Genomic DNA, 14,281 nt, shown 5'->3' with positions numbered 1-14,281 from the left:
ACTTGGCGTGCTCTTTGTTAATCATTTATACAGCTTCAATAATAGGACTTCTCTTGATTAGTTTAAATTCCACTTTGAAACTTGCGATATTCCCGGGAGACCACTCGTGAATAACGCGATTGAAAACGATGCACTAGTGTAGTTAGTGCTCTCCTAGCTATACAGATAGTATGGGTGGGTATTGTGCTAAAAACTCGCTAGAAACATAGCTACCTTGGGGGAAACGTATCTTCCTGTGCTTCTCGTGGAGCTCTTCTAGATTGAACTGAGTTTGTCACATTTTTCACCAGTTGGCATTTCTTAGAGTTTAATGCTATGGATACGTAGTCATATAAGAAACATCCGAACTGGTGAATAAATGTGACAAAGGCATCAGGTGTAGGGCCATAACGCAATTGAATAACTACCTTTTCCCTTATTCGGATAAAATAATAGAAGCGGGTCGGCTGGGTTGTGTTAGATCGTGTGAGAATACAGTTATGTGTAACTGAAAAGCCAACGTTCGAATATCCCCAACCAAACATGTGCTTCTTTATTCGGAGTCGCATTCCAGTATCCAAGACCATTCCAGTCAGCTCGGGATGCCAAACCAGATTTGCGGCTGGAGCCAATTCAGAATCGGAACTGTACGGAGATAAAGTCTAACCCACAGCGCTCTTCGCCCCTCCACTACCAACATACCCCTTGGTCCATTTGGAACCAACCTTGTGGTGCACGGGTCGCTACTTCCAGTAAAATGAGATCCATCGGACATTATGCTGCCGCTATAAAATGTGCTGGAAAGCTTAGACACACTAGTCAATTGGCGGAACAGTGTATAAGGACAGAGACACTGAAGAATGGAGACTGAAGAATGAAAATCGCAGTAGTCTTACACCAACACGGGCCAGAATAATAAGTACAAACAATTGGGAGTAAAAATTAATAAATATGAGAAGTAGGATACCTCGATGCAGAACTTGAGCGTTATCGTTTGAGACGTTTAGACCTGAGGACTACGTTCTCGTCAACGTGCGCTGAGGGTTTATTGCCAGGCGGTGCCATAGTCGAACGTCGACTCGTGCCCAATGGTGGAACTAGGCTTGACGGCCTCGCAATCCGGGTCGCCATCGCGGGAACGTATCCTACATCGACATCTCCCTGCGGCTCTTGTTTCGTGGGTTGCTCGCCCTGTTCTAGATCACTAGCAATATGCGCTCCCTCTGGTAAGTTAACGGAATCGTGTTCCGAAACGGCGCCAGACTCTGATTTGAGATCGTCCGTGGCAGTAATACTTGTGCTCAAGGAGGGCGTTGGATCACGGTTTCTCCAGGCTCGTAAAATATCTTCCCGGCCACAGTCAGCGTCCATGAATCGACGTAATCCCATTTCCTCTTGCGTGGTGTATGTCCTGTAGGTGTGACTTGAGTTTTGAGATCAGTGACTAGAGCCTTATCCATCTGTTCGAGAGTAGAGGCATGCGCATCCACGGAAGATTTGTACGTTTGGCAAGCGTTACGCAGCATGGTGGTCTGCCATGATGGGGTTACAATCAATTCATGTAGATTGTATGCGACTGGATACTTACCTGACTTATCACAGTGCCCATCGTTTGCTGAAGATTTTGCGATGATGCCGACAATCGATTACGAACAGTTTCATGTCCTTTTTTCGAGCCGCGAACAAATTGTTGACAATGTCTAGCCTACTTTCTTTAGAAGAGGCAAATCGCTCGAAGCTGGCAGAAGTAATTAATAGATGCGCATAAATTTACTTTGAAGGATTTACCATTTGAGCTTTGCTCGCCCAGGCCCGAGAGCTGACGCCCGATCTCCGTGCTTTGCCCGGTGATAGCAGTATTGATGGACAAGCGGACGCGTGAATTTCCGTCATCAAAGCTAGCTTTTGCTTGTTTGATAGCCTATACCAACACACGCATGGTGAACATTGTTTGTGTAAGTTTTCGCCAGACTGACCTTTATTCCGTCCTCCTTGATTTGTTTTCCCTCGGCCTCTTTACCCTGAAGCACGCTTACGAGCCCTTCCGTCGTCTCGACCACTCGCTCCGCCTCTTCTTCATGTTCCACAGCGAATCTACTCAGCGCTTCTTCCCCCTCTCCTAGTCCTGCGCGGGTTGCGGCAACTGCCTCATATAGTCCCTTCTGACTCTCCGCCGTAAATCCAGTAATTAGTGCCGTAACTCGCGCTATAGCCTCATCTCGCATTCTATCGGATCTAACTCGCTCGGCCTCGAGAAGGGATACCAATGATTCGTTTTGGCCGCGTAGACGAAGGACCTGACAGGTTATCATGTCAGATTTTCGACGAACAGGTGTTTTTAGGTGCCCATTGCCATCATATGCCCGTAAGGTTTGGCGGCCCACCTACCTCGTTCTGTGATGTTTCCTTTGCAAGCTGATGCATCTGGATACGCTCAGTTTCACGTTTTCTTGAATATAACGTTGTGATTCGGTTACAGCCGTCTCTAGTAAATGGCAAGCCGCTTGCAAAGCTTTATCCGCCTACAAGGGGAATTACAGATGTCACCAGACATCAGATAGATAACCATGGATAAGTCTCTTATCTTGGTGAAAGCGAGATCAGAGAATGGAATGAGTACTTACATCCCCTACGTGTTTTTCTTGTTGAACAGCCAGTTCGCTAAACAATGACAAGCACTCTCTTGAGACAGATGTGTTCCATTGCTCGAGGGATGACTTGATTCCTTCACTCGTGCGCACAATGACCGCCCGAAGTGCATCCATCGCACCCCCTGACTCTTTTTCTGTCGCTTGGAGTCTAGCCACCGTAGTATCCAATAAACGTAGGTGGTCGTCGATCGATTGACTGTGTCTACTGGAGGCCTGTAAGTGGAAATAAAGTGACTTGATTAATAAATGAACGGATTTTGATATCATGAACGTACTTCAAGTTCAGTTACTTGAAATGATTCAGCCTGCGATTTAATGCGATGAGAGGTGGTATTGTGGGATTTCATGAACTCTTCGAGTCGGGCTCCGAAGTCATCGAATTCTGTGCGTAATCTTTCGGAAAACGCGACCAAGACATTGGCATTGGAAGAGAGTAGCGCGTCATTGCGGGCTATGAGAATCGACGTATTAAAGACCTTTCAACGTAGTTGGCTTAATAGGTACGGACCAATTTTATCAAACAATCCCTTCACATCGATAATACCAGCTCTCGCAGTTTCTCGTAGACTCGTAGCTGCACGGTCTAACGATAGTTCATTGCGCTCGAATTCTTGTCGGACAATCTTTTCCTCTTCGGCTTCTTTTCGTAACCTCTCAACCTCTTGCCTCGCATTTGCGAGATGTAATTGTTCTTGCTCCAACTCCTGTTGAACACTGGTCAATTCATTGGTCTTTTTGATGAGCACGGCCCCTTGAGCTTCCAGTTCTTCCTGTAATGCCCGAGACTGCCGCTGAGCAACCTCCGCTTGCACGCGAAGCTCCTCACGGACTGTTTTGCCGCCTTCCTGTGCCGACTCGATTTCTCTCCAACGTTCAACGGAAACGTAAACGCCATTTTTCTCCCGGGCTGCGACTAAGTCGGCCTTGAGCCTAGAGATTTCACTCGCGTGCTCCTTTAGTAGCGCGTTCCGCATTATTCTAGAATTCAATTCAGGACGATTGCGGATAGCCTTAGCCTGAAATGCGTAGTCCAAGGTTGAAAGCGTTTCTTCCATGTTGCACCGGGCGGGCGATACCGTTGCAATAATACACGTTTTGGTACGTCCACCCAATGAATCTTGCAACAAACGAGTAAGTTTCGACTCCCTTAAGATTTACTAAATTAAGCATCTCTGAGTGTCTGAAGTACATTTCGACTTACCGATAGGGAACATGGGGGCTTCGTTCGACTAGCGCCGTAATGACACGGTTGAGCGTCAGCAAACTTTGATTAATCATTCCCGCTTCCCTTGCACGCTTATTTTCAGCTCCCGAGCGGCCTATATTTTCGGAGCCAGCGAGATCGACGAGATTCAGCTTTCCGGTTCTGATCAAATCATTACCGTCGGATGATGTTTCTTTCGTATGAACTGTGAGTGTAAAGATGGAGTGGGAACGACTGTAAAGTCATCTAAGATAGATATTCACTCATGAACAGATAAACCAACATACCTGGAGTGGTCGTTGAACTTGGTCGCCGCAATCTGTCTACGTTCGCTGCCCTTCCGAAGGACTTCTATCGCATCCTGCGCATCCCGCACATGGGCCTCCTCCAGGCCTTGTATGAAGGTTCCCTTTTTTGCAGCATCGTCGAAGATTTTTAGGCCACCAGCTCCCTGGCCCGATGCTATTCCCATAGGTTGCGCATTTGCGCTAGGTTCCCTGAATTCGGACGCCAATAGGTCGCGGAGTTCTTCGTTATAGAGTTCAACAAAGGAGACCTTGACGCTATAATCCGGAACATTGTTTTCGAGGTGCATGAACAGCTTGTGAAGCGTCCGAGGAATGATACCAGCATCAGCGCTAGGGTTTCCGGTGAGTGTAGGGGAGAGATCTCCTTGCATGGTGTATGTTTTTCCGGTTCCCGTCTGACCGTAGGCGAACAGAGTGCAATTGTATCCGTTGAGAACCTCTTCGAGGACTGGCGCAACAACATCATGATAAACTAGGGCCTGGTCTGCTTCAGGTCCAAATACACGATCGAATGGATATGTCCGAGTTGGAGCAGGAGTGTAAACACCAAACTCGACTGAGGCAGTGCAGTTTCGATAGTAATCTCCTCCGAGCGCGGGCCATCTGTTTCTACAATTATAGGAGAATTTTCAGCTTGCTCTCGAGCATTTCGACCCCTGTATTAATTTTGTGGCATAAGGCGTAGCATTCCCAAGATATAGAAATAAATTGGCTAACCTGCATCTTATAACTACCTGGATGTTGGTAGTATTCTCCTCTTGAGAGATGGCAGCGGGCTGAGCTCGAGCGACAGAAGGCTGTGGTAAGCTTGAGGATGCTGCCGAGGAAGTTGTTCCAGCCCTAGCTTGAGACGATGCCGTACGTGCCGAGGCGGATACCTTTCGTGCTACCGACGGAGCCCTACGGGACATGATGGTCGGTGGTTAGGTTGATGTGCAATAATTGCCAATCCCGACGCGCTGTCTGAACGACCCACGTGCCAAACTCAACGTCACGTGCAAACCATGTCTTCGTTATCTCCTCCACAATATGTACTGGTTTCACAATATCCCTTCCCCACAGAAGGAGATGTCGAAGGCTCAAGGAATATACTCGCTCATCCGCAAATACATTATCAGTATGCCGATGACCCCCCACAGCCATCCCAATGTCACTTCCTGCAGATGCACAGGTTCTATATCTCGATTTCGATCCTTCAAATCCCTCCCACACCCAAGTGCGCAGCGCCTCTAACACTATGTTCGCCACCGACTTAGCAGTAGTGGATGCGGCTGGTGCATCGGCGGCCGAGCACCCACATCTCTACGTGATAAGTACTGGAGAACTGGGCTCAAAAGGTATCCCAGAGAAGTAAGTAACCAGGCTAATAGTGCCTATTACACACCTCATGTTCGTCTTCCAGTGATCCCAAGTTAGCCCTTCACGACTATAGGGAAAGGTATGTTCAATCAACCATCACACTCTCGATTTGGCGGGTTTAATAATTGGTGTTAGACTTAGCGCCGCCGCCACATGATTGGAACACTTTCTAGCCACTCGAAATTGGAGGCGAAGTCTTGATTCTCCAAAAGGCAACTCGGCCAGTGAGAAGGCAGACTGATTCAAGTTCGCCCGGGTATCCTAAATATCCATCTTAAAGCTAATAGAACAGTGGATCTAAATCAAGCGACTTCAACGCTGCTCATGTAGTACATTGTATTTATCGAGTACAGTCCCGACGAAAATATAGACTATGGCCCAAAACTAGCACCCAACTGTATTTATCCCTGGTTGAACCGTGTCACTATCGTATACTAACAAAACCAGCGACTTCCCCGGAGATCCAAATTCTTGTAGCGGGCATAAGAGGCTCGTGGCTAATTTCAAATAGAGTTTATCACGATGCAGTTTAGGTCTCTAGAGATGCCCGGAGATGCAAGGAAACAAACGTAGCCTCGTATGAAATTTCAGAATTGGTTGATTGTGCTAATACTTTACCAGACATAACTGAGGTTTGCTTCTTAAACATAAGCTGTCGCCAATGCAATTCTATCACGTAGTTCCATCGACTCGAGGCTAACTGCACAACTGTGCACAACATGAGGGGCATCCCGAAAGAATTACAGATGTGGATATGTTCAAGGCGAGAGAGATGAGTATGTGATGAGGCTATTCTTATTAAATATTCGTCCTTTGTATAACATGTATAGTATGCAGATGTTCTACATCATTTAGAGCCTGGGACTTTGGAGCCAATCTCTCAAAGACCGCCTCCGCCGCCTCAGATATTAAGCGCTATGTCAAGTGGTTACCATGGCCTGACTCTGTCACATATCTCCTTGCACAGTCTTGAGACCAAGTATTATCAACGCTTGCCCTGCGGCCAAATCCTGCGCGCGAATGCTTAGGAGCTTTCGGTAAATTGGTGACTAAAATCACCTACACGGGACACTTGTTTTCTTGACCCATGGCCCGTTCCTACTTCCACTCCATCCACTGAGAGTTCGCGCCCAAAATCAGATCCCCTTGAGGAGCATATACACACCAGATCTTTTTGAAAACAAACCTTTTAGCGTTGAAGTCCAAACACAGTTATGTAATGGACCCCGACAATATTCGGTCCACTCCAATTTGGGGGATTTCCCACTGAACTGGAGACTTTGGCCGGACCGTTTGTTAGCGAGAACTACTGTGTATACGTAAGGAACACCCGTGTTCTGACATACCTATTGTGTAGTTTCAAAATATTCCCCGGGATCTCCTCTAGTTAATCAATATTAGGCTGCTTGGTTACAACTTTCTTGTCTTTTGCAAGCGTAGCTAACTTACCAGACATCTGTACCAGATTTTAGTAGAACCATAACCAAACTCTGAGCACCTCGGGTCTTATTTATAACAGGCGATGGAGATAGTGCGTGTTTACCCCAAGGCAACGACGTCTATGCACACAGTCCGAGTGTTTCTAATGAAGATGAATTATTGCTCCACAATCTTTCACAAGCACTAGTAGCTGCATGTACCTCCACGATAGAAACCTATCCCATAGCCTCACCTACACACTTCAACGTTGATCAAATGAAGCGCCACGATGCGTATAGGCGACCACACTTAAGTTCGCACCGGAATGGCATTTCCGCGGTGTAAAACTGTAACGACAATACCAACAATCACAAAGAGGTATGGTGGCTAGTTTTACCCGTTCCTCGTCAATTGTCCCAAAAGAATGGATATACCGCATAGCATGCAGAAAGTGACTTCCTTTTGTGTATCTTCCCGAGTTCACAGCTACACGGTAATTAGGAGGCGTGTAAGTCCCGACCCATATATCTGCCTCGGTTACAGTACTAGACGACCCTCCTTGAAGCAACTCAAGGAAGCAAGTCAATTATAGATGTACCATTTACCACAAGTTACCAGAAGCAACCGAACTGGTAAACTGCCTTACGTCAGGCTTGTTTCGTCGTCCCCATGCCAGTTTCCCCACCCAAGTTTGATGGAAGAATCGGGAAGATCCGGCTATAGGGGATCTGCTGCAATGTCGCGTACCTGACTTACCTTGCATTGTCAAAACACGTTGATTATTTACTCATTCAAATCTCTACAATAATCCGACAGGGTCCACCGACATGTATGGTTAACCCTGGGGTATATAATTTAGGGATTCACACAATCACAGTCGAATCAAATCTATGGCACCAGTAAAGGAGTTAAGGTTCATTCTTCGGGTTGCTTCTGCACCTTTCGGTGTCCAATGTGAGAAACGATCACTATCACCGCCTTTACGGAATCGAACCGTTGTGCCGTAGCCACTTGGATCCGGAGCCACACGAATCCGATCTGATCCCCAAAAGAGTTCCGATGGGGTGGCGCGGGCTCTCTGGGCTTCGATCAAAGCATGTGCTAGTGGCTACTTGAAGTTCTGAGTGCTACGCCCGAGCATTGATATTGTACTGTGATTTGTAGACACAACACCCATATTAGAAAATTATGTCCGTCGTTGTCTTTCGCTCCCTATCATCATCTTCTTACGATAGTTTCTAAGCTCCAGCGTTTTGTCGATACCCGTTGTCTTGCCCCAACCTGCAAGAGGAACGACCAATGCGGTGGCGTTGTCTTCACTTCCCAACTCCTCGGCTAAACTGACGATAGCTTTTGCCGCCTTTTGGGGGTCCGGTGCGCCCCGGGCAACATCAACAATTTCCGCATCGGATAAGGTAGATGTGATTCCATCAGAAACTAGGACAGCGAATGCATACTGTTCCCCTGCTCATACCTCGTGTTATTGGTGACATACATAACAGAATTAAAGCATACCATTCAGGAGTTTTGAGGTGATTTCAGGCTCCGGTGTCACCCCAAAAGCTTTATATCGAAAGTCTCCTAACCTAGTAATACTCTGAATCAACTCCGAAGATCGAAATCGCGTGGTACTGTACTCACCCCCGGGTATTGGCTAGAGCACCCATCCATCTATCAAGCCTTTGTTACTTACGGTCGCAATGTATTACAGGCTGCTTACCGGGCCTCCCCAAACGAGTCTGTGACCAAACCTGCGCCCAACCTGCGTAGCCTTGCAGCTTCTCCACGTGCATCGGCGTGGTGCGTTTCCGTAATGGGTATGCAGAGCCACCCTCCGTCGTGCAAAGCAGAACTCGCGTATCCCTAAACATGGGGTAGCCTGGGTCGAAAAACAATATGAAGCATATACTTACCCACAGTGGGCCACCGTAAGAGATAATAAGTGAGAAGAAAAGAAAGGGCTGGCTGGAACCTCGAGCGAGTGAAGTAACACGACTGACGATGTTGCCCCACACTTCTCAGATTCGGGAATTTCCGATATGCGTTTGTCCGCCTAAGTTCACGATACAGGTATGTTGCAGGGGATGTTAATGAAACAAACTGACTTCGAGAAATGCCAGAGTGCAGCGTGCTTCCAAACCAAATGTGGGAGATTTGGCACCCCTTTCGGCCCAACGCTCGAGTGCGCCTCCTTTGAACCGCTTAAAGTAGCCCCTTACCAATGGTGAGTCGCCATTCAGTAGGTATAGGATCCACATTACAATACCACCTTGACTCTTCATCCATGAAATGGCATCGGGAGCTAACTCGGGTTGCACTGATTCAAACAAGCCATGGAGTTCCTGTTGAAGGAATTGGGATACGCTGGGGCCTCCATGACCATCGTATATTCCAACGAAGACGACTTGACCTGCCAGCTCTGGACCCACGCGTCCGGGATCCCAAGATAAGATACCTAGTTTTTCAGCAAATGTGCCTGTAACTCTTTTGGGTTTAATGACAAAGCCGCTATTGCGTGCGAGTCCTCCTGGTAGCTGAGGGAGGTATCGTCGATTAGGAAATATTCCTATGGCTATATCGCATACGCACCTTCGATTTCCTCGCGAGACTGCACTACCAATGACATTTCCCGAAAGTAGCGGTATGCGGATCGTTCGACCTAATCAACACTATAAATCACGGATACTTGGGTAAGAAATTAGTGAGACCTTGGGAAGCATTTGTTTTGATGAAGTTATGATATCGTTGAGCCCGGACCTTAGTGTTCAAGGACTGAACCGTCTTATACCAGGTAATGTAGGAGATGCGAAGTTGGGATTTTGTCATGCATTTAAGCATTGAGATTGGAATAGATCACTCAGGCTTTCACAGAAGTGATCATGTCGTGGAAACGCCTCCAGTTATGTAAGGTGTGCTGTGTTGATGGCGTACTTCTGACAGCTCAAGCGCTATCAATATTGGAAATTTGTATGCAAATATATTCAAATCAACTACTACACTTCGGACATGATACCAACCCATGCATAGTCCCATATACCAATAACCAGGACATGTAATCTAGAACCTAAAAATTCTGGAGCCGTGCACGCCCCACTGTCTGTCCAAGCACCGGAGGCGCCTCCTGGGGTCTCAGCCTATGTAAAAGTCTGTCAGTCCACGGAATGTTACCAGTAGTACTTCGACGCCTACCTGGTTCCACCATTTAGCCGTCCAGCGATGGCCTAAACGCAAACTAGTCAGCCCAAGCTCAGGAAATGGAATATATGGCACGGGCTCACCTCCATATGTAACAACATTGCCAGCCGTATATGCGATTCCACTACTCCAGGCGGCGAGGCCAGCGCAGCTACCGGTAGTGGGGGGTGTAGTAGTGGGAGGTGTCGAGGTGGTAGTGGTGGTGGTGACAGGAGGAGTTGTGATTGGTCGAGAAGTGGTGGTAGTGGTGGTAGTTGGAGGCTGGGTGGTTGCTCCTCCACAGGCTTTCACTGTTCAATTGTTCTAAACTACTGTAATCAAGCTCAATAAAATACACAAACCTGGGTCCCATGTTCCCGAAGCATCGTTTGTTGGGGCACCAGACGCATACCACTTGGCTTGCCAGACGTAACCTTGATAAGAAACCTTTAATGGGGGTCAATCCTTTAATATAGTAGCCCTTTACATGCTACTTGCCTTAGAGCCGGCTGGGTATTGGCCACTAGCGGTCCAGGTCGGGGCATCGCATGCCGGATAATTGAATGTTGTTCCGCAAGTGCTTCCAAGAATGATTTAACTGCTTTATCAAAGCGGTTGTTGTTATATGCTTGAGACGCGTCCCAGAACATAACGCCTCCAAAGCTATTCCCGATAATATTAGCTACCATCGAGTCTGGTTCTCAATTCAAAGTTTACCTGGGGAAATTGGAGCGGGTCTCAAGGGAAATCTTTTGTAAGGTCGCAGCATCGACGTATCCACTTCCTGCTGCTCTCTGTGCTGCTGGTGCTCCAATATAGATTTAACGTTCTTGTTGGGAGAAATGTTACGCGCCCAGTAGTCCTATATATGCGCATATATCAGGTCAACTTATACAGCAGAAATTGATCATCCACATACCCAGTTACCGTAGTTCCAGTTGGCAGCGTTCCCATATGTCTGCAAACCACATGGGTTATTATCTATCAATCGATGGAGATTAGCTGGGTAAACAATGGTTATGCGAGCCACCACACACAGAATTGAACATATACTGCGTCGAAGAAGGCATTATTGAGCACTGAGCCGAGAGCAGAATCGGGGTAAACACATTGAGGGGCAGCAGTGATATAGTACTTTTTGCTGGCACCGTTGAATTTGCTGTTTTATTTGAGGGAATTAGCCTCTGGCGTCTTGAAGTCACCCAGGGCCAACTAACCTGCGGAGCTGGTTGACAAAGGCAACATAACCTGTCCCTGTTCCGGCTTCGATATCTAGATCAACTCTGAAAAGGGCAAATCTTAGTCGAGCATTCATTCTCAGAAGAAGAGCACCTACCCATCGAGTACGGCTGAACCAAATGGCCTCGTGGACGAAGATCCTCCCAAGAACAAGTTCCATACCGTGTTCGCAAAAGCAACACCTTCAGCGTCGCTTTGGAAGCCATAGGCACCACCAGCGCCACCGAGACTCAAGGTCACGAGTTTCCCTGAATCGATCCGTTTAGTCCACTGCCTTCGTTGTTTGGGTGCAAAACGTACCTTTGGCCTGGCACGCGGAGATTTCACTAGCCAAGAATTGGCAGTTGGCAAGCCCGGTCCCAGGGAAGACACCTTGGTCGGTAGGATTACAAGTGTTGGCCAAGTTGAGAGCGGGGAGACCACCCTGAAATGGATCCAAGCAACAGCCATTTAAATGGGTTATTAGATATATATAGTCAATAGCTACCAAACACTTACCGTGCCAAAGAATTGGTTGACGAACGCGATAGGGAGTACATCAACAGAATCGTCTTGACAGTAATAGCTAATCGGTTTTTGCCAGCCGGCTTGGTTGCTGTCGACCGCTCCAAAGCTATTTTGCCCCCAATAAGCAACTACATTATTGTTGCAGGCGTTCTAAAAAAGAGAAGAGAGATGTACATGTTATAGCCGTGTATTAGACGCCAAGTGGAGCTGAACTCACGTTGTACGCGCCACGAGCATGTTTACTTGCCACGAGGGCGAAAACCAAGGCCACAAGTTTGGAGAACATGTTGTAAGAGCTCTGGAGACACAAATTACGGTGTGCCCGACCAGATTAAATACGGAGTCCATAATCCCGTCCGAAATCATAGATGCCCAGTTACGAGTGAGAATAATCAGGGCAACAGTGATAATAGATAGGCGAAGAAGGCGAATACTAGGCTTGTGTCGGCAAACATTGAGCACACGGTACATCGTGTCCGTTAGAAACGGGATGCACATGGAAAGCTATCGGGATTGCGTCGGGATGCGTGGGGAAAGAGCTAAGCGCCAGTTACACAGCAACTAGCCACGCTGCGTTTACCAAGCCGAAGCCATCGCGTAAACTGTTAGCGTATCGAAGCCCCAACGCGGCCTGTCACATGCCGAGCTCTTGTTTCGCCGACCAAATGTATTGTATTATGCAAGAGTATCCCCCTAGCATCGATGTCGATAGCCAGAGTTAGGACGTGACTTTCCCTTGATGAAGATGGGTCAAGAACATTCCAAAGATACCGGCTAACTTGGAATGCCAGTGTGAACACCCAGCCAGGCAGTAGTCCATGCGGAACAATACACAAGCAAAAGGTGACCTGAACACGGCGTAGTCGGGCTTACCGCTTCAAACCATATACGCTTCGACATTGCCGCACTCTCCGTGAAAAACAAATAGTGTTTAAATTCGAAGATGAATAGTAACAATACAGTTGTTGTGTGAATGAGGTGTCTTCGATTAGCTTTCTGCAGTGGGAGCAATGTTTTCGAACCAAAGTCGAACAGTCAATCCCGGTCAATGGACGCGGATGCAATGATATTTTGAGTAGGGTGGGTCTACGAAGGTATTCAGAATGAGATATTTTCACATTTAATATCACGCACCGCAACTGCTAACACAGTGTCTAATTCCAATCGTTATGCGCATCCAATGATCGATGAATGTAATGCTGACGCACCTTGATGTCCTTCTAGTACCTGAACAATCTCCCGAGTTTGTAGGTCCCAGATATATACCTTGCCATCCTCACTACCACTGATAATCCATTTCCCGCCGGTCACACTAAACGAGTGTAAACCTACTTGTCAAGCTGCTAGGTAACCATACCTAAAGCACGCATTTATGCTGTATTTCTCGTTGCGATGGCCTGTATATGTCTTGAGGCACCGCGCGTTATGGTAGTTCCAAAGCCTGATCGTAGAATCTTGTGTGCAACATAATATGAATTTTCCGTTGGGTGAAAACTTTACGTGCCCGCTGTCCAAATAAATAATTGAGCCACGCAGAATATGATAATATTGGAGAGAATAAGACACTCACGCTACCGGGTTTGCTTCGTCTACCAGAGTTTTCAGGCATTGGCCACTTGCAGTATCCCAGATACGACTATGGCGCCACTGTTAATAGGAATGTATGTACCAAGATGTGTACACGCACATGAGACCATCTATACTGCACGAGACAATCATAGTACCGTCGCGATTAAATCCTGCTGCCATGACAGGATCAGAATGGGCCGACAAGGTCTTCATACATCTTCCTAACAAAAATAGTCAGAAGTCGCAAATAATCTGAATTATGACCACGGACCTCGGGAGACGTCCCACAGTTTAACACTCTCATCGTAGCTTCCAGAGACGATCAGATTGGAGGAAGGATTGTAATTGACACAAAAAACATAATTTGTGTGTCCTCTAAGCACTCTGGATGTCTCTCCCTGTCCAACAGTTGGGCATCATATTGAGTTATAGCCTAATTCCCCACTTACCGTTTCCAGGGTGAAAATTCGCACAGTTTTATCGTCGCTCGCGCTCGCCACATAACGACTGTCACCAGACCAAGCAACGTCAGATAGGCCTTCCTGGTGACCCTCCAATGTACGAATGAGATTGCCGTTATATGAAGACCAAATCTTTATTAAACCATCCGCGGCTGCGGTCTTGGATTAAAAGCAAATTAAATAATAGGCTGCAATATTTGCTCACCAGCGCTCGCAAGCATCTTTCCGTCCGGACTAAACTTGACGGCAGAAAGCGACATTGTATGTCCAGTCAGCGTATAGCGCAGCTCATACCGAGGTTTGAATTTAGAGCTGGTATTGGTGGAAGTTGCAGGGGCAGGGGGAGGTGGGGGTGTCGGTGTACGTTCTCTGGGAGGAGCAAGATTCGGAGGGTCATCTTCAGTTGACTGG

At 47.3% G+C, this 14,281-nt stretch overlaps 4 protein-coding genes across 4 annotated transcripts; 1 reads left to right on the top strand and 3 right to left on the bottom strand.

Annotated features, from left to right (window-relative positions):
* Positions 1-966: 966 nt before the first annotated feature.
* Positions 967-5,053, bottom strand: RhiXN_00226 (kinesin motor domain protein; the record flags this gene model as incomplete). The annotated part of the gene is made up of 12 exons (XM_043320045.1): positions 967-1,242; positions 1,302-1,511; positions 1,568-1,594; positions 1,689-1,717; positions 1,768-1,900; positions 1,956-2,276; positions 2,604-2,843; positions 2,906-3,081; positions 3,139-3,776; positions 3,832-4,068; positions 4,122-4,751; positions 4,860-5,053. 12 exons carry the CDS (start codon positions 5,051-5,053, stop codon positions 967-969), a joined length of 3,111 nt encoding a protein of 1,036 aa, XP_043179057.1.
* A 118-nt stretch (positions 5,054-5,171) lies between these two features.
* On the top strand, positions 5,172-5,658 carry RhiXN_00225 (uncharacterized protein; the record flags this gene model as incomplete). Its single annotated transcript, XM_043320044.1, has 4 exons — positions 5,172-5,259; positions 5,306-5,492; positions 5,545-5,580; positions 5,637-5,658. 4 exons carry the CDS (start codon positions 5,172-5,174, stop codon positions 5,656-5,658), a joined length of 333 nt encoding a protein of 110 aa, XP_043179056.1.
* A 2,448-nt stretch (positions 5,659-8,106) lies between these two features.
* On the bottom strand, positions 8,107-12,126 carry RhiXN_00224 (protein phosphatase 2C; the record flags this gene model as incomplete). The annotated part of the gene is made up of 21 exons (XM_043320043.1): positions 8,107-8,384; positions 8,436-8,506; positions 8,562-8,574; positions 8,641-8,783; positions 8,834-8,973; positions 9,026-9,447; positions 9,510-9,579; positions 9,938-10,054; positions 10,110-10,141; positions 10,199-10,405; positions 10,457-10,528; positions 10,582-10,757; positions 10,812-10,893; positions 10,944-10,956; positions 11,014-11,075; positions 11,132-11,253; positions 11,312-11,377; positions 11,431-11,581; positions 11,634-11,757; positions 11,832-11,990; positions 12,058-12,126. The coding sequence occupies 21 exons, from the start codon at positions 12,124-12,126 to the stop codon at positions 8,107-8,109; spliced, it is 2,589 nt and encodes an 862-aa protein (XP_043179055.1).
* Positions 12,127-12,875: 749 nt separating this feature from the next.
* RhiXN_00223 (WD40 repeat-like protein) lies at positions 12,876-14,130 on the bottom strand (the record flags this gene model as incomplete). Its single annotated transcript, XM_043320042.1, has 9 exons — positions 12,876-12,926; positions 12,975-12,994; positions 13,049-13,152; positions 13,198-13,347; positions 13,411-13,476; positions 13,528-13,630; positions 13,681-13,807; positions 13,859-14,022; positions 14,076-14,130. 9 exons carry the CDS (start codon positions 14,128-14,130, stop codon positions 12,876-12,878), a joined length of 840 nt encoding a protein of 279 aa, XP_043179054.1.
* Positions 14,131-14,281: the final 151 nt, after the last annotated feature.

Source organism: Rhizoctonia solani, chromosome 4, assembly GCF_016906535.1.
Source record: "Rhizoctonia solani chromosome 4, complete sequence".
Lineage (NCBI taxonomy): Eukaryota > Fungi > Basidiomycota > Agaricomycetes > Cantharellales > Ceratobasidiaceae > Rhizoctonia > Rhizoctonia solani.
The sequence above is the reverse complement of the archived record's forward strand: the minus strand, read 5'-3'. Positions and strand labels throughout refer to the sequence as shown.